Here is a 22631-nt window from a genome sequence, read left to right as displayed (position 1 = left end):
ACCTCAGTCATCACTGTATTGAGTCATGATGCAATCTGCATTATTCCTGCCACAATGCCAAATACAAAGTTTTTATTCTTTAATTAAACTAATAAAAAAAATTAAAATGTCCTTAATTTAATTGAATCTGTTCACATTTGGAAGAATGTTAAGATTACTGCATTGTTAATTGCAATTTAAATGTTCTTTAATTAAAAAGAAAATACTGTCAATAAAAGGTATAAAAAGCATTTTTTTGCTTTGAGTTTTAAAACTCATACAAGAGTATGTTTTTCATTTCCTAATGCCACTGCTGTTTCATTACAGAAGGCAATGAAAAGACAAATTATGAACAATTTATTTTATTGTGTTAGCTTCTCTTTTTCATCTGCTTAGACTTTGACAGTGGTGTAAGTCTATTGCTGTTCCTCAAACTCCTGAAACACAGACATGGGGGGGAAAAAGAGCTTAATGTTTCCATCTGCAAATGTTCACTTCCATTCTGTAAAAAAGACTTGAAAATGCAAATCATTAAAATTGTTTAAGTATAAGTAAACTCAGTCTTGCAAGACAAAGAAAACAAGAAGACTAAGGCAGGTAGGATGACTGGATTTTTTTGGGGGGGCTGTTCATTATTAAGAAGCAGCCACACCAGTCTCTGTCTTTGCTGTTTGCTGTTTACTTACTGTTTTTTGGACTAACTCTGAAGAAAAAATAATGTAATAATAATTCTGCTGATTCTCAATAAAAATATTTCGTGATTTAAATGCCCAGAAGTAGTTTTTATATGTTAGGCCTATAAGTGATTCATTACTTCATTCATTACCTTTTCATACAGTTCAGTGGTCCTCTTCATCTGCTAACACTCTGACATGAGCTTGTTGCTGCTGCTCAGACTCCTAAAACACAGCCATGAGGAAAAAGAGGTCAAAAATCGTGGGCTTAATTGTGGGCAATGGTTCATGCAGCAAGAAAATTATATAACTTCTATACAATGTATATATAATTTAACTATACAAGAACACACACACAAACAGTTCATAACAGCAGTCATGGTTTTGCAAGAAGACAGATTTACCTTCAGCACTTCCTCTTTGCGTGTCAGGTCCATCACCATCTCTTGCTTTTCCAACAGCAGAGCACTGTGGGCCTCCTGATTTTGCTCCTGCTCCTAGAATATTTAAAAAATGTGAATATAACTAACCTTGTGATGTAATTAAACCTGTATGAGAATTTTGTCTTACTGTTTTTACTTTAATGTTGCTTGCATCACATCTAAAAAACACTTCTCATTCACTGACATACTATAGAGATTTCAGAAATAAATCCTGCTTGTTCTTTATGTCTGATGGAGCCTCTGCATCAGCTACTTATCATGATTTGGGTCAGGTTTGACAAAGTCAATATGTTTGAGCAGCATCATTTACAGGATGCAGGAATTTCTGTCTTTCCCTTTTGCTGTATGACTGTAAAAAGCAGTTGTTTGCAGCAACTAACACAAAAATGTCACCAGGACTCTTCCTGAGAATCAGTGCTGCAAGCCATCATGTATTAATTCTTAACTAAAACTCATTAGAGAAAAGCTTTTCTTTCTTACGTTCTGTCCCTCATCACTCCCAGAAAGAGACTGATAAAGCTCTTCTTCCAGCTCCTGCACTGTGGAACACAATTTGTTCACACTTTTCGTCAGCTCTGATTTCTCTTCCTCCAGCTGACTGATGGACTCCAGAGCCTTCTGGTTCTTCAGCTCAGCATCAGCCAGAGACGCCTGCAAGTTCAACAAACACAGCTTTAATTACTTCTATACTGACTCTCAAATTTAACTATACAAGAACACACACACAAAGAGTTTACAACAGCAGTCATGGTTTCACAAGACATTTACCTTCAGCAGTTCCGTTGTGTGTGTCAACTCCTTCTTCATCACTTCATATTGCAACAGCAGGGTGCTGTGAGCCTCTTGCTTTTGCTCATTCTCCTAAAACATTAAAAAACGTGCATATAACTAACCTTGTGATGTAATTAAACCTGCATGAGAATTTTGTCTTACTGTTTTTCCTTTAATGTTGCTTACATCACATTAAAAAAAAAACGCTTCTCATTCACTGACATACTTTAGAGATTTCAGAAATAACTGATTGGTCGAAGAAGTAGAGGAGGCAGAAGAGTGCGTAGACAGAGAGAGAAGAGGAAAGGTAAGAGTGTAGGACTGAGAATAGGGACTCTGAATGTTGGTATTATGACAGGGAAAGGAAGACAGCTGGCTGAGATGATGGAGAGAAGGAATGTGGATATACTGTGTGTACAGGACACCAGGTGGAAGGGTAGCAAGGCTCGTAGTATAGGAGCAGGATTCATGCTGTTTTATTATGGTGTGGATAGTAAGAGAAATGGGGTAGGTGTAGTCCTGAAGGAGGAGTGTGTGAGGAATGTTCTGCAGGTGAAGAAAGTGTCAGACAGGGTGATGAGTCTGAAGTTAGAGATTGAAGGGGTGATGTTGAATGTTGTTAGTGGTTATGCCCCACAGGTAGGTTGTGAGTTAGAGGAGAAAGAGAGATTCTGGAGTGAATTAGATGAGGTGATAGAGAGTATTCCCACGGGTGAGAGTGGTGACAGGAGCAGATTTTAATTTAAACAAGGGTGGACAGGATTAGGAACCAGTACATCAGAGGGACAGCTCATGTTGGACGTTTGGGGGACAAAGTTAGGGAGGCCAGATTAAGATGGTTTGGACATGTTCAGAGGAGGGAGAGTGAGTATATTGGTAGGAGAATGTTGGACATGGAGCTGCCAGGCAGGAGGCAATGAGGAAGGCCAAAGAGGAGGTATATGGATGTAATAAATGAGGATATGAAGCTAGTGGGTACAAGTGTTGAGGATGCAGAAGATAGGGATAGGGGGAGAGAGACTATTCGCTGTGGGAATCCCTGAAGGGAAAAGCTGAAAAAAGAAGAAGTTCTTTATGTCTGATTGAGCCTCTGCATCAGCTACTTATCATGATTTGGGTCAGGTTTGACAAAGTCAATATGTTTGAGCAGCATCATTTGCAGGAATTTCTGTCTTTCCCTTTTGCTGTATGATTGTAAAAAGCAGTTGTTTGCAGCAACTAACACAAAAATGTCACCAGGACTCTTACTGAGAATCAGTGCTGCAAGCCATCATGTATTAATCCTAAAACAAAATTCATTAGAGCAAAGATTTTCTTGCTTACGTCCTGTAGCTCATCAATCTGAAGGTGACAGTTACAGAGCTGTTCTCCCAGCTCCTGCACTGTGGAACGCAGTTTGTTCACCCTTTTCGTCAGCTCTGATTTCTCTTCCTCCAGCTGAATGATGGACTCCAGAGCCTTCTGGTTCTTCAGCTCAGCATCAGCCAGAGACACCTGCAAGTTCAACAAACACAGCTTTAATTACTTCTATACCTACTCTCAGTTACATTTATTGCTTTGGGGAACAAAAAAAATACATTTTCCCAAGATTTAACTATATTTGAAGAAACGAAAAGCTTACAACAGCAGTCATGGTTTCACAAGACATTTACCTTCAGCAGTTCCGTTGTGTGTGTCAAATCCTTCTTCATCACTTCATATTCCAACAGCAGGGTGCTGTGAGCCTCTTGCTTTTGCTCATTCTCCTAAAACATTAAAAAACGTGCATATAACTAACCTTGTGATGTAATTAAACCTGCATGAGAATTTTGTCTTACTGTTTTTCCTTTAATGTTGCTTGCATCACATTAAAAAAAAACGCTTCTCATTCACTGACATACTTTAGAGATTTCAGAAATAACTGATTGGTCGAAGAAGTAGAGGAGGGAGAAGAGTGCGTAGACAGAGAGAGAAGAGGAAAGGTAAGAGTGTAGGACTGAGAATAGGGACTCTGAATGTTGGTATTATGACAGGGAAAGGAAGACAGCTGGCTGAGATGATGGAGAGAAGGAAGGTGGATATACTGTGTGTACAGGACACCAGGTGGAAGGGTAGCAAGGTTCGTAGTATAGGAGCAGGATTCATGCTGTTTTATTATGGTGTGGATAGTAAGAGAAATGGGGTAGGTGTAGTCCTGAAGGAGGAGTGTGTGAGGAATGTTCTGGAGGTGATGAGAGTGTCGGACAGGGTGATGAGTCTGAAGTTAGAGATTGAAGGGGTGATGCCCCACAGGTAGGTTGTGAGTTAGAGGAGAAAGAGAGATTCTGGAGTGAATTAGATGAGGTGATAGAGCGGATTCCCACGGGTAAGAGTGGTGACAGGAGCAGATTTTAATGGACATGTTGGTGAGGGGAACACAGGTGATGAGGAGGTGATGGGCAAGTTCGGACTTAAGGAAAGGAACCTTGAAGGACAGATAGTAGTGGATCTTGCTAAGAGGATGGACATGGCTGTGGTTAACATTCATTTTCAGAAGAGGGAGGAGCATAGAGTGACATACAAGAGTGGAGGTAGGAGCACACAGGTAGACTACATCATATGTAGAAGAAGCAATCTGAATGAGATTAGTGACTGTAAAGTGGTATTGGGAGAGAGTGTAGCCAGACAACATTGGTTGGTGGTGTGTAGGATGACTTTTTGATGGTCTGTAAGAAGAAGAGGTCAAAGATAGAGATAGAGAAGACAACCAAGTGGTGGAGGCTGAAAAAGAAGGAAGGTTGTGAGGAATTTAGACTGAAGTTGAGGCAGGCTCTGGGTGGTCAGGTAGTGCTGCCAGATGACTGGGAAACTACAGCAGAAGTGATCAGGGAGACAGGAAGAAAGGTGCTGGGTGTGTCATGTGGAAGGAGGAAAGAAGATAAGGAGACTTGGTGGTGGAATGAGGAAGTTCAGGAGAGTATTCAGAGGAAGAGGTTAGCCAAGAAGAAGTGGGACATGGACAGGACTGAAGAGAATAGACAGGAATACAAGGAGTTACAGCACAGAGTGAAGAGGGAGGTGTCTAAGGCCAAGCAGAAGGCAAATGATGAGTATATACACTAGGTTGCAACAACTATAGGGGGATAAAGTTGATGAGCCATACAATGAAGCTATGGGAAAGAGTGGTGGAAGCTAGGTTAAGGAAGGTAGTGTAAATTTGTGAGCAGCAGTATGGCTTCATGCCCAGAAAGAGCACAACAGATGCAATTTTTGCTCTGAGAATGTTGATGGAGAAGTATAGGGATGGTCAGAGAGAGTTGCACTGTGTGTTTGTAGACTTGGAGAAAGCGTATGACAGGGTGCCAAGAGAAGAGCTGTGGCACTGTATGAGGAAGTCAGGAGTAGCAGAGAAGTATGTCAGAGCGGTGCAGGACATGTATGACAGGAGCAGGACAGTGGGAAGGTGTGCTGTAGGTCAGACAGAGGTGTTCAAAGTGGAGGTGGGACTGCATTAGGGATCGGCTCTGAACCCCTTCCTGTTTGCTATGGTGATGGACCAGTTGTCAGAGGAGGTCAGACAGGAGTCTCCTGGGACAATGATGTTTGCAGATGACATTGTGATCTGTAGTGAGAGCAGGGAGCAGGTGGAGGAAAACCTGGAGAGATGGAGGTTTGCGCTGGAGAGAAGAGGAATGAAAGTCAGTCGTAGTAAGACTGAGTACATGTGTGTGAATGAAAGGGAGGGAAGTGGAACAGTAAGATTACAGGGTGAAGAGGTGAAGAAGGTTTAAGTACTTGGGGTCAACAGTCCAGAGTAATGGAGAGTGTGGGAAAGAGGTAAAGAAGTGAGTGCAGACAGGTTGGAGAAAGGTGTACAGGACAGTGGTGAGACTGGCCATGCTGTATGGTTTAGAGACAGAATCACTGAGGAAGAGACAGGAGTCAGAGCTGGAGGTAGCAGAGCTGAAGATGTTGAGGTTCTCTTTGGGAGTGACAAGGTTGGACAGGATTAGGAACCAGTACATCAGAGGGACAGCTCATGTTGGACGTTTGGGGGACAAAGTTAGGGAGGCAGATTAAGATGGTTTGGACATATTCATAGGAGGGAGACTGAGTATATTGGTAGGGGAATGTTGGACATGGAGCTGCCAGGCAGGAGGCAAAGAGGAAGGCCAAATAGGAGGTATATGGATGTAATAAATGAGGATATGAAGCTAGTGGGTGTAAGTGTTGAGGATGCAGAAGATAGGGATAGGGGGAGAGAGACTATTCGCTGTGGCAATCCCTGAAGGGAAAAGCCGAAAGAAGAAGTTCTTTATGTCTGATGGAGCCTCTGCATCAGCTACTTATCATGATTTGGGTCAGGTTTGACAAAGTCAATATGTTTGAGCAGCATCATTTGCAGGAATTTCTTTCTTTCCCTTTTGCTGTATGATTGTAAAAAGCAGTTGTTTGCAGCAACTAACACAAAAATGTCACCAGGACTCTTATTGGGAATCAGTGCTGCAAGCCATCATGTATTAATCCTAAAACAAAATTCATTAGAGCAAAGATTTTCTTGCTTACGTCCTGTAGCTCATCAATCTGAAGGTGACAGTTACAGAGCTGTTCTCCCAGCTCCTGCACTGTGGAACGCAGTTTGTTCACCCTTTTGTTCAGCTCTGATTTCTCTTCCTCCAGCTGAATGATGGACTCCAGAGCCTTCTGGTTCTTCAGCTCAGCATCAGCCAGAGACGCCTGCAAGTTCAACAAACACAGCTTTAATTACTTCTATACCTACTCTCAGTTACATTTATTGCTTTGGGGAACAAAAAAAAATACATTTTCCCAGGATTTAACTATATTTGAAGATACAAAAAGCTTACAACAGCAGTCATGGTTTCACAAGACATTTACCTTCAGTAATTCTGTTGTGTGTGTCAACTCCTTCTTCATCACTTCATATTCCAACAGCAGGGTGCTGTGAGCCTCTTGCTTTTGCTCATTCTCCTAAAACATTAAAAAACGTGCATATAACTAACCTTGTGATGTAATTAAACCTGCATGAGAATTTTGTCTTACTGTTTTTCCTTTAATGTTGCTTGCATCACATTAAAAAAAAAACGCTTCTCATTCACTGACATACTTTAGAGATTTCAGAAATAACTGATTGGTCGAAGAAGTAGAGGAGGGAGAAGAGTGCGTAGACAGAGAGAGAAGAGGAAAGGTAAGAGTGTAGGACTGAGAATAGGGACTCTGAATGTTGGTATTATGACAGGGAAAGGAAGACAGCTGGCTGAGATGATGGAGAGAAGGAATGTGGATATACTGTGTGTACAGGACACCAGGTGGAAGGGTAGCAAGGTTCGTAGTATAGGAGCAGGATTCATGCTGTTTTATTATGGTGTGGATAGTAAGAGAAATGGGGTAGGTGTAGTCCTGAAGGAGGAGTGTGTGAGGAATGTTCTGGAGGTGATGAGAGTGTCGGACAGGGTGATGAGTCTGAAGTTAGAGATTGAAGGGGTGATGCCCCACAGGTAGGTTGTGAGTTAGAGGAGAAAGAGAGATTCTGGAGTGAATTAGATGAGGTGATAGAGCGGATTCCCACGGGTGAGAGTGGTGACAGGAGCAGATTTTAATGGACATGTTGGTGAGGGGAACACAGGTGATGAGGAGGTGATGGGCAAGTTTGGACTTAAGGAAAGGAACCTTGAAGGACAAATAGTAGTGGACTTTGCTAAGAGGATGGACATGGCTGTGGTTAACATTCATTTTCAGAAGAGGGAGGAGCATAGAGTGACTTACAAGAGTGGAGGTAGGAGCACACAGGTATGTAGAAGAAGCAATCTGAAAGAGATTAGTGACTGTAAAGTGGTATTGGGAGAGAGTGTAGCCAGACAACATAGGTTGGTGGTGTGTAGGATGACTTTTTGATGGTCTGTAAGAAGAAGAGGTCAAAGATAGAGATAGAGAAGACAACCAAGTGGTGGAAGCTGAAAAAGAAGGAAGGTTGTGAGGAATTTAGACTGAAGTTGAGGCAGGCTCTGGGTGGTCAGGTAGTGCTGCCAGATGACTGGGAAACTACAGCAGAAGTGATCAGGGAAACAGGAAAAAAGGTGCTGGGTGTGTCGTGGAAAGAGGAAAGAAGTTAAGGAGACTTGGTGGTGGAATGAGGAAGTTCAGGATAGTATTCAGAGGAAGAGGTTAGCCAAGAAGAAGTGGGACATTGACAGGACTGAAGAGAATAGACAGGAATACAAGGAGTTACAGCACAGAGTGAAGATGAAGGTGTCTAAGGCCAAGCAGAAGGCATATGATGAGTATATACACTAGGTTGCAACAACTATAGAGGGATAAAGTTAATGAGCCATACAATGAAGCTATGGGAAAGAGTGGTGGAAGCTAGGTTAAGGAAGGTAGTGCAAATTTGTGAGTAGCAGTATGGCTTCATGCCCAGAAAGAGCACAACAGATACAATTTTTGCTCTGAGAATGTTGAAGGAGAAGTATAGGGATGGTCAAAGTGAGTTGCACTGTGTGTTTGTAGACTTGGAGAAAGCGTATGACAGGGTGCCAAGAGAAGAGCTGTGGTACTGTATGAGGAAGTAAGGAGTAGCAGAGAAGTATGTCAGAGTGGGGCAGGACATGTATGAGAGGAGCAGGACAGTGGGAAGGTGTGCTGTAGGTCAGACAGAGGAGTTCAAAGTGGAGGTGGGACTGCATTAGGGATCGGCTCTGAGCCCCTTCCTGTTTGCTATGGTGATGGACCAGTTGTCAGAGGAGGTCAGACAGGAGTCTCCTTGGATAATGATGTTTGCAGATGACATTGTGATCTGTAGTGAGAGCAGGAAGCAGGTGGAGGAAAACCTAGAGAGATGGAGGTTTGCGCTGGAGAGAAGAGGAATGAAAGTCAGTCGTAGTAAGACTGAGTACATGTGTGTGAATGAAAGGGAGGGAAATGGAACAAGTAAGGGTGAAGAGATGAAGAAGGTTTAAGTACTTGGGGTCAACAGTCTAGAGTAATGGAGAGTGTGGGAAAGAGGTAAAGAAGTGAGTGCAGGCAGGCTGGAATGGGTGGAGAAAGGTGTTGGGAGTTCTGCGTGATAGAAAAATATCGGCGAGAATCAAGGGGAAGGTGTACAGGACAGTGGTGAGACCGGCCATGCTGTATGGTTTAGAGACAGAGTCACTGAGGAAGAGACAGGGGTCAGAGCTGGAGGTAGCAGAGCTGAAGATGTTGAGGTTCTCTTTGGGAGTGACAAGGTTGGACAGGATTAGGAACCAGTACATCAGAGGGACGGCTCATGTGGGACATTTGGGGGACAAAGATAGGGAGGCCAGATTAAGATGGTTTGGACAAGTCCAGAGGAGGGAGAGTGAGTATATTGGCAGGAGAATGTTGGACATGGATCTGAGTGGCACGAGACAAAGAGGAAGGCCAAATAGGAGGTATATGGATGTAATAAATGAGGATATGAAGCTAGTGGGTACAAGTGTTGAGGATGCAGAAGATAGGGATAGGTGGAGAGAGACTATTCGCTGTGGCAATCCCTGAAGGGAAAAGCCGAAAGAAGAAGAAGAAGTTCTTTATGTCTGATGGTGCCTCTGCATCAGCTACTTATCATGATTTGGGTCAGGTTTGACAAAGTCAATATGTTTGAGCAGCATCATTTGCAGGATGCAGGAATTTCTTTCTTTCCCTTTTGCTGTATGATTATAAAAAGCACTTGTTTGCAGCAACTAACACAAAAATGTCACCAGGACTCTTATTAGGAATCAGTGCTGCAAGCCATCATGTATTAATCCTAAAACAAAAAACAAAACTCATTAGAGCAAAGATTTTCTTGCTTACATCCTGTAGCTCATCAATATCAGAGTGACAGTTACAGAGCTCTTCTCCTAGCTCCTGCACTGTGGAACGTAGTTTGTTCACCCTTTTCTTCAGCTCTGATTTCTCTTCTTCCAGCTGACTGATGGACTCCAGAGCCTTCTGGTTCTTCAGCTCAGCATCAGCCAGAGACGCCTGCAAGTTCAACAAACACAGTTTTAATTACTTCTATACTGACTCTCAGTTACATTGATTGCTTTGGGGAACAACAACAACAAAAAATTTCCCAAGATTTAACTATATTTGAAGATACAAAAAGCTTACAAAAGCAGTCATGGTTTCACAAGACATTTACCTTCAGCACTTCCTTTGTGTCTGTCAGCTCCTTCTTCATCTCTTCATATTCCAACAGCAGGACACTATTGGTATCCTGGCTTTGACCACATAACTAAAAGGTTAAAAAAAAGTGCATATAACTACCTTGTGATGTAATTAAACCTGCATGAGAATGTTTTCTTACTGTTTTTACTTTAATGTTGCTTGCATCATATCTAAAAAACACTTCTCATTCACTGACATACTACAGAGATTTCAGAAATAAATCCTGCTTGTTCTTTATGTCTGATGGAGCCTCTGCATCAGCTACTTATCATGATTTGGGTCAGGTTTGACAAAGTCAATATGTTTGAGCAGCATCATTTACAGGATGCAGGAATTTCTGTCTTTCCCTTTTGCTGTATGATTGTAAAAAGCAGTTGTTTGCAGCAGCTAACACAAAAATGTCACCAGGACTCTTATTGGGAATCAGTGCTGCAAGCCATCATGTATTAATCCTAAAACAAAACTCATTAGAGAAAAGATTTTCTTGCTTACTATCTGTAGCTCATCAATCTGAAGGTTACAGTTACAGAGTTCTTCTCCCTGCTCCTGCACTGTGGAACGCAGTGTGGCCACCAGGTTCGTCAGCTCTGATTTCTCTTCCTCCAGCTGACTGATGGACTCTAGACCCTTCTGGATCTTCAACTCAGCATCAGCCAGAGACGCCTGCAAGTTCAACAAACACGGCTTTACTTCTATAATGACGCTGAAATTTAACTATATAAGAACACACACACACACACACAGAGTTCACAACATTAGTCATGGTTTCACAAGACATTTACCTTCAGCACTTCCTTTGTGTTTGTCAACTCCTTCTTCATCTCTTCATATTCCAACAGCAGGGTGCTGTGAGCCTCTTGCTTTTGCTCATTCTCCTAAAACATTAAAAAAATGTGCAAATAACTAACCTTGTGATGTAATAAAACCTGTATGAGAATTTTGTCTTACTGTTTTACTTTAATGTTGCTTGCATCACATTAAAAAAACACTTCTCATTCACTGACATACTATAGAGATTTCAGAAATAAATTCAGCTTGTTCTTTATGTCTGATGGAGCATCTGCATCAGCTACTTATCATGATTTGGGTCAAGTTTGACAAAGTCAATATGTTTGAGCAGCATCATTTACAGGTTTCAGGAATTTCTGTCTTTCCCTTTTGCGGTATGATTGTAAAAAGCACTTGTTTGCAGCAACTAACACAAAAATGTCACCAGGACTCTTACTGAGAATCAGTGCTCCAAGCCATCATGTATTAATCCTAAAACAAAACTCATTAGAGCAAAGATTTTCTTGCTTACTATCTGTAGCTCATCAATATCAGAGTGACAGTTGCAGAGCTCTTCTCCCAGCTCCTGCACTGTGGAACGCAGTTTGTTCACCCTTTTCGTCAGCTCTGATTTCTCTTCCTCCAGCTGACTGATGGACTCCAGATCCTTCTGGTTCTTCAGCTCAGCATAAGCCAGAGACACCTGCAAGTTCAACAAACACAACTTTAATTACTTCTATACCAACACTCAAATTTAACTATACAAGAACACACACACAAACAGTTCACAACAGCAGTCATGGTTTTGCAAGAAGACAGATTTACCTTCAGCACTTCCTTTGTGTCTGTCAGCTCCTTCTTTAGCTTTTCATTTTCTAACAGCAGGGTGCGGTGGGCCTCCTGGGTTTGCTCATGCTCCTAAAATATAAAAAAATGTGAATATAACTAACCTTGTGATGTAATTAAACCTGTATGAGAATTTTGTCTTACTGTTTTTACTTTAATGTTGCTTGCATCACATTAAAAAAACACTTCTCATTCACTGACATACTATAGAGATTTCAGAAATAAATCCTGCTTGTTCTTTATGTCTGATGGAGCCTCTGCATCAGCTACTTATCATGATTTGGGTCAGGTTTGACAAAGTCAATATGTTTGAGCAGCATCATTTACAGGATGCAGGAATTTCTGTCTTTCCCTTTTGCTGTATGATTGTAAAAAGCAGTTGTTTGCAGCAACTAACACAAAAATGTCACCAGGACTCTTACTGAGAATCAGTGCTCCAAACCATCATGTATTAATCCTAAAACAAAACTCATTAGAGCAAAGATTTTCTTGCTTACTATCTGTAGCTCATCAATATCAGAGTGACAGTTACAGAGCTCTTCTCCCAGCTCCTGCACTGTGGAACGCAGTTTGTTCACCCTTTTCGTCAGCTCTGATTTCTCTTCTTCCAGCTGACTGATGGACTCCAGAGCCTTCTGGTTCTTCAGCTCAGCATCAGCCAGAGACGCCTGCAAGTTCAACAAACACAGTTTTAATTACTTCTGTACTGACTTTCAGTTACATTTATTGCTTTGGGGAACAACAACAAAAAAATTTTCCCAAGATTTAACTATATTTGAAGATACAAAAAGCTTACAAAAGCAGTCATGGTTTCACAAGACATTTACCTTCAGCATTTCCTTTGTGTCTGTCAGCTCCTTCTTCATCTCTTCATAATCCAACAGCAGGACACTATTGGTATCCTGGCTTTGACCACATAACTAAAAGGTTAAAAAAATGTGCATATAACTAACCTTGTGATGTAATTAAACCTATATGAGAATTTTATCTTACTGTTTTTACTTTAATGTTGCTTGCATCACATCTAAAAAACACTTCTCATTCACTGACATACTATAGAGATTTCAGAAATAAATCCTGCTTGTTCTTTATGTCTGATGGAGCCTCTGCATCAGCTACTTATCATGATTTGGGTCAGGTTTGACAAAGTCAATATGTTTGAGCAGCATCATTTACAGGATGCAGGAATTTCTGTATTTCCGTTTTGCTGTATGATTGTAAAAAGCACTTGTTTGCAGCAACTAACACAAAATTGTCACCAGGACTCTTATTGGGAATCAGTGCTGCAAGCCATCATGTATTAATCCTAAAACAAAACTCATTAGAGCAAATTTTTTCTTGCTTACTATCTGTAGCTCATCAATATCAGAGTGACAGTTGCAGAGCTCTTCTCCCAGCTCCTGCACTGTGGAACGCAGTGTGGCCACCAGGTTCGTCAGCTCTGATTTCTCTTCCTCCAGCTGACTGATGGACTCTAGACCCGTCTGGATCTTCAACTCAGCATCAGCCAGAGACGCCTGCAAGTTCAACAAACACGGCTTTACTTCTATAATGACACTGAAATTTAACTATATAAGAACACACACACACAAAGAGTTCACAACAGCAGTCATGGTTTCACAAGACATTTACCTTCAGCACTTCTGTTGTGTGTGTCAACTCCTTCTTCATCTCTTCATATTCCAACAGCAGGGTGCTATGAGCCTCTTGCTTTTGCTCATTCTCCTAAAACATTTAAAAATATGTGCAAATAACTAACCTTGTGATGTAATTAAACCTGTATGAGAATTTTGTCTTACTGTTTTTCCTTTAATGTTGCTTGCATCACATTAAAAAAACACTTCTCATTCACTGACATACTATAGAGATTTCAGAAATAAATCCTGCTTGTTCTTTATGTCTGATGGAGCCTCAGCATCAGCTACTTATCATGATTTGGGTCAGGTTTGACAAAGTCAATATGTTTGAGCAGCATCATTTACAGGATGCAGGAATTTCTGTATTTCCGTTTTGCTGTATGATTGTAAAAAGCACTTGTTTGCAGCAACTAACACAAAATTGTCACCAGGACTCTTATTGGGAATCAGTGCTGCAAGCCATCATGTATTAATCCTAAAACAAAACTCATTAGAGCAAATTTTTTCTTGCTTACTATCTGTAGCTCATCAATATCAGAGTGACAGTTGCAGAGCTCTTCTCCCAGCTCCTGCACTGTGGAACGCAGTGTGGCCACCAGGTTCATCAGCTCTGATTTCTCTTCCTCCAGCTGACTGATGGACTCTAGACCCGTCTGGATCTTCAACTCAGCATCAGCCAGAGACGCCTGCAAGTTCAACAAACACGGCTTTACTTCTATAATGACACTGAAATTTAACTATATAAGAACACACACACACAAAGAGTTCACAACAGCAGTCATGGTTTCACAAGACATTTACCTTCAGCACTTCTGTTGTGTGTGTCAACTCCTTCTTCATCTCTTCATATTCCAACAGCAGGGTGCTGTGAGCCTCTTGCTTTTGCTCATTCTCCTAAAACATTTAAAAATATGTGCAAATAACTAACCTTGTGATGTAATTAAACCTGTATGAGAATTTTGTCTTACTGTTTTACTTTAATGTTGCTTGCATCACATTAAAAAAACACTTCTCATTCACTGACATACTACAGAGATTTCAAAAATAAATCCTGCTTGTTCTTTATGTCTGATGGAGCCTCTGCATCAGCTACTTATCATGATTTGGGTCAAGTTTGACAAAGTCAATATGTTTGAGCAGCATCATTTACAGGATGCAGGAATTTCTTTCTTTCCCTTTTGCTGTATGATTGTAAAAAGCAGTTGTTTGCAGCAACTAACACAAAAATGTCACCAGGACTCTTACTGAGAATCAGTGCTCCAAGCCATCATGTATTAATCCTAAAACAAAACTCATTAGAGCAAAGATTTTCTTGCTTACTATCTGTAGCTCATCAATATCAGAGTGACAGTTGCAGAGCTCTTCTCCCAGCTCCTGCACTGTGGAACGCAGTTTGTTCACCCTTTTCTTCAGCTCTGATTTCTCTTCCTCCAGCTGACTGATGGACTCCAGATCCTTCTGGTTCTTCAGCTCAGCATCAGCCAGAGACACCTGCAAGTTCAACAAACACAGCTTTAATTACTTCTATACCAACACTCAAATTTAACTATACAAGAACACACACACAAACAGTTCACAACAGCAGTCATGGTTTTGCAAGAAGACAGATTTACCTTCAGCACTTCCTTTGTGTCTGTCAGCTCCTTCTTTAGCTTTTCATTTTCTAACAGCAGGGTGCGGTGGGCCTCCTGGTTTTGCTCATGCTCCTAAAATATAAAAAATGTGAACATAACAAACCTTGTGATGTAATTAAACCTGTATGAGAATTTTGTCTTACTGTTTTTACTTTAATGTTGCTTGCATCACATCTAAAAAACGCTTCTCATTCACTGACATACTATAGAGATTTCAGAAATAAATCCTGCTTGTTCTTTATGTCTGATGGAGCCTCTGCATCAGCTACTTATCATGATTTGGGTCAGGTTTGACAAAGTCAATATGTTTGAGCAGCATCATTTACAGGATGCAGGAATTTCTGTCTTTCCGTTTTGCTGTATGATTGTAAAAAGCAGTTGTTTGCAGCAACTAACACAAAAATGTCACCAGGACGTTTATTGGGAATCAGTGCTGCAAGCCATCATGTATTAATCCTAAAACAAAACTCATTAGAGCAAAGATTTTCTTGCTTACTATCTGTAGCTCATCAATCTGAAAGTGACAGTTACAGAGCTCTTCTCCCAGCTCCTGCACTGTGGAACGCAGTTTGTTCACCCTTTTCGTCAGCTCCGATTTCTCTTCCTCCAGCTGACTGATGGACTCCAGAGCCTTCTGGTTCTTCAGCTCAGCATCAGCCAGAGACGCCTGCAAGTTCAACAAACACGGCTTTAATTACTTCTATACCGACTCTCAGATACTTTTATTGTTTTGGGGAACAAAAAAAAAACTACATTTTCAGAAAATTTAACTATATATGAAGACACAAAAAGAGTTCACAACATCAGTCATGGTTTCACAAGACATTTACCTTCAGCACTTCCTCTTTGCATGTCAGCTCCATCACCATCTCTTCCTTTTCCAACAGCAGAGCATTGTGGGCCTCTTGCTTTTGTGCATGCTCCTAGAATATTTAAAAAATGTGCATATAACTAACCTTGTGATGTAGTTAAACCTGTATGAGAATTTTGTCTTACTGTTTTACTTTAATGTTGCTTGACTCACATCTAAAAAAACACTTCTCATTCACTGACATACTATAGAGATTTCAGAAATAAATCCTGCTTGTTCTTTATGTCTGATGGAGCCTCTGCATCAGCTACTTATCATGATTTGGGTCAGGTTTGACAAAGTCAATATGTTTGAGCAGCATCATTTACAGGATGCAGGAATTTCTGTCTTTCCCTTTTGCTGTATGATTATAAAAAGCACTTGTTTGCAGCAACTAACACAAAAATGTCACCAGGACTCTTATTGGGAATCAGTGCTGCAAGCCATCATGTATTAATCCTAAAACAAAACTCATTAGAGCAAAGATCTTCTTGCTTACTATCTGTAGCTCATCAATATCAGAGTGACAGTAAGAGAGCTCTTCTCCCAGCTCCTGCACTGTGGAACGCAGTTTGTTCACCCTTTTGGTCAGCTCTGATTTCTCTTCCTCCAGCTGACTGATGGACTCCAGAGCCTTCTGGTTCTTCAGGTCAGCATCAGCCAGAGACGCCTGCAAGTTCAACCAACACAGCTTTAATTACTTCTATACCTACTCTTAGTTACAATTATTGCTTTGGGGGAAAAAAATTTTTTTCCCAAGATTTAACTATGTTTGAAGATACAAAAAGCTTACAACAGCAGTCATGATTTCACAAGACATTTACCTTCAGCATTTCCGTTGTGTGTGTCAAATCCTTCTTCAACTTTTCATGTTCCAACAGCAGGGTGCTGTGAGCCTCTTGCTTTTGCTCATTCTCCTAAAACATTTTAAAAAATGTGCATATAACTAACCTTGTGATGTAATTAAACCTGTATGAGAATTTTGTCTTACTGTTTTAAGGAATGTTGCTTGCATCACATTAAAAAAAACGCTTCTCATTCACTGACATACTATAGAGATTTCAGAAATAAATCCTGCTTGTTCTTTATGTCTGATGGAGCCTCAGCATCAGCTACTTATCATGATTTGGGTCAGGTTTGACAAAGTCAGTATGTTTGAGCAGCATCATTTACAGGATGCAGGAATTTCTGTCTTTCCCTTTTGCTGTATGATTGTAAAAAGCACTTGTTTGCAGCAACTAACACAAAAATGTCACCAGGACTCCTATTGGGAATCAGTGCTGCAAGCCATCATGTATTAATCCTAAAACAAAACTCATTAGAGCAAAGATTTTCTTGCTTACTATCCGTAGCTCATCAATATCAGAGTGACAGTTACAGAGCTCTTCTCCCAGCTCCTGCACTGTGGAACGCAGTTTGTTCACCCTTTTGGTCAGCTCTGATTTCTCTTCCTCCAGCTGACTGATAGACTCCAGAGCCTTCTGGTTCTTCAGCTCAGCATCAGCCAGAGATGCCTGCAAGTTCAACAAACACGACTTTAATTATTTCTATATTGACTCTCAAATTTAACTATACAAGTCAAAAGTCAAAGTCAAAGAAGCTTTATTGTCACTTCAACCATATATAGCAGATGCAGTACACAGTGAAGTGAAACAACGTTCCTCCTAGACCAGAGGTGCTACACATAACACAGACAGAAGTACAGTGACGCAGACAAACATAGAGCCATAACATAGAGATAAAAAAATTAAACTATAATTTAAAAATTAAAATTAAACTAAAAAAAATTTAACTATACTTAAGGTGCATTCTTTAAGAACTAGACATACAACAGAAGTGCACAGGAAGACAAGACAAGACAAGACAGTGCAGACAAACAACATATAGGCTGACTTTGTGCAATGAACAAGACAATGTTAGTCAATGAAAGAACAGTGTATACAGTGATTGCAGATATTAAAGTGACACATGTAAACAGGATTAATATAAATATAAATGTAACGTGACATGTGCATGCAAACAGGACAATTTAGTGTGTGTGTGTGTGTGTTTGTGTGTGTCTGACTATGTCCAGCACAGTTCAGTTCTTTTTTCTGCGTGTGTGTTATGTATGTGTGTGAGTATGTGTCCAGCACAGTTCAGTTCTCAAGTTCTCAAGAACACACACAAAAAGAGTTCACAACAGCAGTCATGGTTTTGCAAGAAGACAGATTTACCTTCAGCACTTCCTCTTTGCGTGTCAGCTCCATCACCATCTCTTCCTTTTCCAACAGCAGAGCATTGTGGGCCTCCTGCTTTTGCGCATGCTCCTAGAATATTTAAAAAATGTGCCTATAACTAACCTTGTGATGTAATTAAACCTGTATAAGAATATTGTCTTACTGTTTTTACTTTAATAAAAACTCATTAGAGCAAAGTTTTTCTTGCTTACTTTCTGTAGCTCATCAAGCTCTTTTCCCTGCTCCAGCTCTCTGGAAAACTGAGTGTTCACCAGCTTTGTCAGCTCTGACTTCTCTTCCTCCAGCTGAATGATGGACTCCAGAGCCTTCTGGTGCTTCTGCTGGGCATCAGCCAGAGATGCCTGCAAGTTCAACAAACACAGTTAGTGAGCTTTATACTCATACACAACACTTATTCATCAGTTGCGAGACAAGCCTAAAATGTGGGTCCACATTAAAGGGACCATAAGACAAAGACAAGAATCAAATTGATGACATCAATAGCTACCTTCCTTTATGTTAAATAAGAGTGTCAGTATCAAAAGGCAAGTTCATCCTGGCCTTCCTATACAGGGTGCCATCCCATTCAGGGTGTGTTCACAATACGAGCCCAATATTACTGGGATAAGCTTAAAATATTATCATTTATTTCTTTATTTTTAAATTATTATTATTTTTCACTAATAGTACTGAGTGTTTGTGACTTTGATATGTCTACAAACACCAAGTTTACACCTCTGTGTCACAATACAAAGCGTTTTTTTTAAATAATGTCCACAAAAGCAGCCATGGCTTGAGGGAAGAGGTAATGGTAATTCAGTGGGTGTTGGATTGCCACTCACAAAGTTGTGAGTTTAATTCCCAGCACTCCCAAGCTTCCACTTTTGAGCCCTTGAGCAAGGTTCAACTCAACTGGTCAATCGTATTAAATGGGATAAGTGAAAGTTGCTCTGGATAAGCAACGCATATCCAAATGCCATAAATGTAAGATATCTGACCTCCAGAAGCATCTCCTTCTGTTGGAATATTTTCTCCATCTTGTTGTTCTGTGCTTGCAGAATGATGTGAGACAGCCTCTGCTGCTTACATTCTCTGTTTGCCTCATAGAGCAGTCTCTCCAGCTCCATCACTCTGTCTTCCAGCTAAAGGGATATGTACAACCATCAGCGCTATACATCTATATATATACTGTGGGCAAATGAAGTTTATACATAAAACCTTTTTTCATTATTAAAAAAATTTTACTTGCTGGTAAGCTAATTCTAGGGGCACAGTACATCATGTAACAGTGGGAATCAATTTCACTTAACTAAAACTCCCCTAACAGTGAGAGACTGTAATTTTTTTTTCAAATATGTAATTTAGGGTTAGATGTAAAAGTATAAGAAATGTGTTTAGTTTTACCTCAGGAGCTCTGGAGCATTTAGGAGGAGATTGGTCCAGAACAGGTCCCACTGCCTGGTCCTGCACTGCATCTAAAAATCAAAAACCATAATATCATCACATCACCACCAGAGCTGTATTTTCCAGTTCAGTTTCCACCTCTATACGCCAGATGTCTTCAAACGTTTTCCTCAACAGGATTTTTAATTATTATCTTTTTAATTTACTAACTTTATACATGTCTGCTCTTATTGCCGTGACCCGGGTTCGATTCCCGGGCAGGGCGCTAACCCAGCCACTGAAGAGTTAACTCTCAGTGCCGGTCCCAGGCCCGGGTTAAATGGGAGGGTTGCGTCAGGAAGGGAATCCGGGGTAAAACCTGTGCCAAATCCAAACATGCAGACCAAATGATCCGCTGTGGCGACCCCAAACAGGGAGCAGCCGAAAGAACAACAACAACTAACTTTATACACGTCTAATATTAGCCAAGGCGATGACACAATTTAACCTGACACAAAGCAGAGAAGATGCTGCTTGAGCGCATGAGTGCAACACGAGGGGCGGGGCTTCCAGAGAGAGTCTTTTCATCTAAAACAAGCTGAAACTATTTATTTTGGAGTATTTTCCACCTCATTTGTAATCCCAGTGTAGTTTAATACCGCTGCTCCACGGAACATTTAAATACAGCCCGTTCAAACGCATTTGGAAGGACGGAAAAGTCTACTTAATTCAAATACGTCTGTTTTCTTTCTAAAAAAAACAGAGAGAAGTAAAACTCAGGAAGTTTAACCACATCTGAGAAACAAGAAACTGAAAATATCTTACCTTCGGTCACAGTCATTTTCTCCCAATGGTTAAGATTGCCTCTAATGTAACGACAAGTGGCTGCAACACCATCCGCCGACAGAAGGGGGCGCTTTGGATGTTTATCTTCTTGTTGGTGAAGTGAACCAAACATTTTTTTCGCTTTTATTATAGTGTTTCTCAAACAAACAAACGGCCAGTAAGAAAACACGGGTATCCACACAAAGGTCCGTAGCGATATGAAAGCTTCGTGTCGTATCTTCGTAACAGAACTGGAATCAGAACGCCGCGTTCGGGGAAAGGGGGGTGGCTAGGGGGGGAACGACAACGTAAGGTCACGTGATCAGTTAGCTACGCTTTGGACATTGCTAACACTTTACAATAACATTTTAATCTATAGACATAATTAATATAATATGTACACAATCATATTTCTAACATTAAGGTGCATAAAATCACGGTCACAATATATTCACACAAAAAGTTCATTCAAGCTGCATGAAGCCAATGGGAAATGATTCATAGATGTATTATAGGTACATTATGTACATTATTCATATGTACATTACACTGTAGGTTATTTAAAAAAGAGAGATATTAGTAAATTGTAGGTATTATACTCTGTATCATTATAACAGGATAGCTGGTCAATTTAATACTACTATTAATACCTACTACTAATACTACTTATTTATCTATTTAATTGTGATCTCGGTGTATATTTTGAAGAGGGTGCAGACTTCATAGTACAGGCATATGATGAAGACAGGGGTAAAGTTTCAATAGAACATAAGCAGTATTATTAATGTATTCATAGTCTCATAAGGTCTGTTTATTTCTAGGGAAAGTGCATGTGCACTGCCAGAAGGGTTACAGTCAATCAGCAAAAATTGTCATCGCTTACCTAATGTTGAGACACAAGCTGGATGTACAAGCCCCTTTAGCTACAGTGAGAGAAAAACAAGAGATCGCACCTAATGATGGTTTTCTGTACCAGCTCTGTCAACTCACTGACAGACTGAATAAGAAGGGCAAGTTATAAAGCTAATGATAACTGAAATCACACAAACAACCCTGATCAAAAGTTGACATATCCTTGAATGTTTGGCCACATTATAAACACACAGGTTTACACACAGAAGTTTAAATGGCTATTAAAGGGAAGTTTCCACACCGGTGACTCATTGTAATTGTAATTAGTTTCTGTGCATAAATAGACAGTGAGTTTCTCAGCTCATGAGGTGATATATTGACTTGGCTGGATACTGCACCATAGGGAAGACAAAAGAACTGCCAATGGACCTGTGTAATAAGGTAGTTGAACTTTATAAAGCAGGAAAAGGATATAAAAAGATATCTCAACACTTGAAAACAGTCGCGTAGCTATGGGTGGTCAGTTGCTTGCTACAGAAAAGATTGCTTTGACTACAGAGATTGCTGGATGCCTTCATACATGCCTTTGTCCGTATTAGGTTTTTTTGGCATGTCATATGTTATTTTTATGAGTCAATTTTTGTACTTTCTGCACTTTAAACTAAAATGAAACAGAGCAACTTACTAAAGTTTGTATAAAAAAAACGGTGGTTTGCATTCAAGCAGGTGTAGTTGTGTTGGCTTATTTTGATAAAAGATACATTTTAGGCTACTGTTCAAACTCTGATAAAAAGGTGGAAAATAAGAGGTTCTGTTGATACTAAGCCACCGTGGGGTAGACCAAGAAAGATTTCACCCACAATGGGTATGTGAGCATTAGAACTAAGAGAAGGTGGCCTGGTCTGATGAATCACCTTTTCTTTTACATCACGTGGATGGCTAGGTGTGTTTTTATCTATTTTACTATATTTTTTATCAACTATTTTAGACCTCACAAAGTAATTATCATAGTTTTTTACTCTTTAATCTCATTTATTTAACATTATTCACTTCTTCAGCAGTCTTTTTTACTCATTTCTCATATCTGTTCTAAATATGGACACTGGATAATGTGATTATAAATACTTTATTGTCTATAAGTATGCACTTTTTAATCAAAAAGTAGAATAGATAACTGTTTACTGATGGAGACTTAAATGCAAAACTGTTCATGGCAATTGCAGTCTAAAGCATCATAGCAGCCATTTTCATGGTTTATAAGTGGTACCATCCACAGTAATATTTAAACCGTCCACGTTGAGTCATCTTCAGCAGCAGATCTTATTAATAATCAAAAGCTCTTTATTGAAATAGGAATAAGTATAACAATAAGAAATAAAATGCTGTATCAATTTTGTAATTCTGGTTATGTTGTGCACTAATCTGTAACAAACTTGAGAAGTGAGCTACATGTTCAGCATTAGTAGTATGAAATGTGATGTACAACATTGTCTATAACTGTTTACTCAGTTCTGTGACGTGTTCTGAGGTGAAAAGGGTGAAAAATAAAAAATAAAAAATTGTGTAAACACAAGGCAACTATGGCCAAAATAGATTAAACAACAA

General features: G+C 40.1%; 1 protein-coding gene across 1 annotated transcript; it reads right to left on the bottom strand.

The window, feature by feature from the left end:
* Positions 1-280: 280 nt before the first annotated feature.
* LOC131362822 (myosin-9-like) lies at positions 281-20411 on the bottom strand. The gene is made up of 33 exons (XM_058405114.1): positions 20175-20411; positions 19371-19441; positions 18965-19108; positions 18179-18328; positions 17964-18056; positions 17091-17261; positions 16572-16664; positions 16247-16417; positions 15728-15820; positions 15394-15564; positions 14877-14969; positions 14584-14754; positions 14065-14157; positions 13779-13949; positions 13259-13351; positions 12973-13143; positions 12454-12546; positions 12124-12294; positions 11606-11698; positions 11313-11483; positions 10795-10887; positions 10505-10675; positions 9987-10079; positions 9656-9826; positions 6722-6814; positions 6392-6562; positions 3520-3612; positions 3191-3361; positions 1865-1957; positions 1577-1747; positions 1058-1150; positions 806-878; positions 281-416 (listed from the first exon to the last, which is right to left on the bottom strand). The coding sequence occupies exons 1-32, from the start codon at positions 20305-20307 to the stop codon at positions 819-821; spliced, it is 4083 nt and encodes a 1360-aa protein (XP_058261097.1). The 5' UTR covers positions 20308-20411; the 3' UTR covers positions 281-416; positions 806-818.
* Positions 20412-22631: the final 2220 nt, after the last annotated feature.

Source organism: Hemibagrus wyckioides, linkage group LG12 (genome assembly GCF_019097595.1).
Source record: "Hemibagrus wyckioides isolate EC202008001 linkage group LG12, SWU_Hwy_1.0, whole genome shotgun sequence".
NCBI lineage: Eukaryota > Metazoa > Chordata > Actinopteri > Siluriformes > Bagridae > Hemibagrus > Hemibagrus wyckioides.
The sequence above is the reverse complement of the archived record's forward strand: the minus strand, read 5'-3'. Positions and strand labels throughout refer to the sequence as shown.

Excerpts from the sequence above, each read along its gene's own strand:
- LOC131362822 (XM_058405114.1), bottom strand. The coding sequence starts at position 20,307 with ATGTTTGGTTCACTTCACCAACAAGAAGATAAACATCCAAAGCGCCCC. Across the intron at positions 19,109-19,370 it reads AATGCTCCAGAGCTCCTGAG|CTGGAAGACAGAGTGATGGA; the intron begins GTAAAACTAAAC and ends ATATCCCTTTAG. Across the intron at positions 6,563-6,721 it reads ACACAACAGAATTACTGAAG|GCGTCTCTGGCTGATGCTGA; the intron begins GTAAATGTCTTG and ends TTGAACTTGCAG.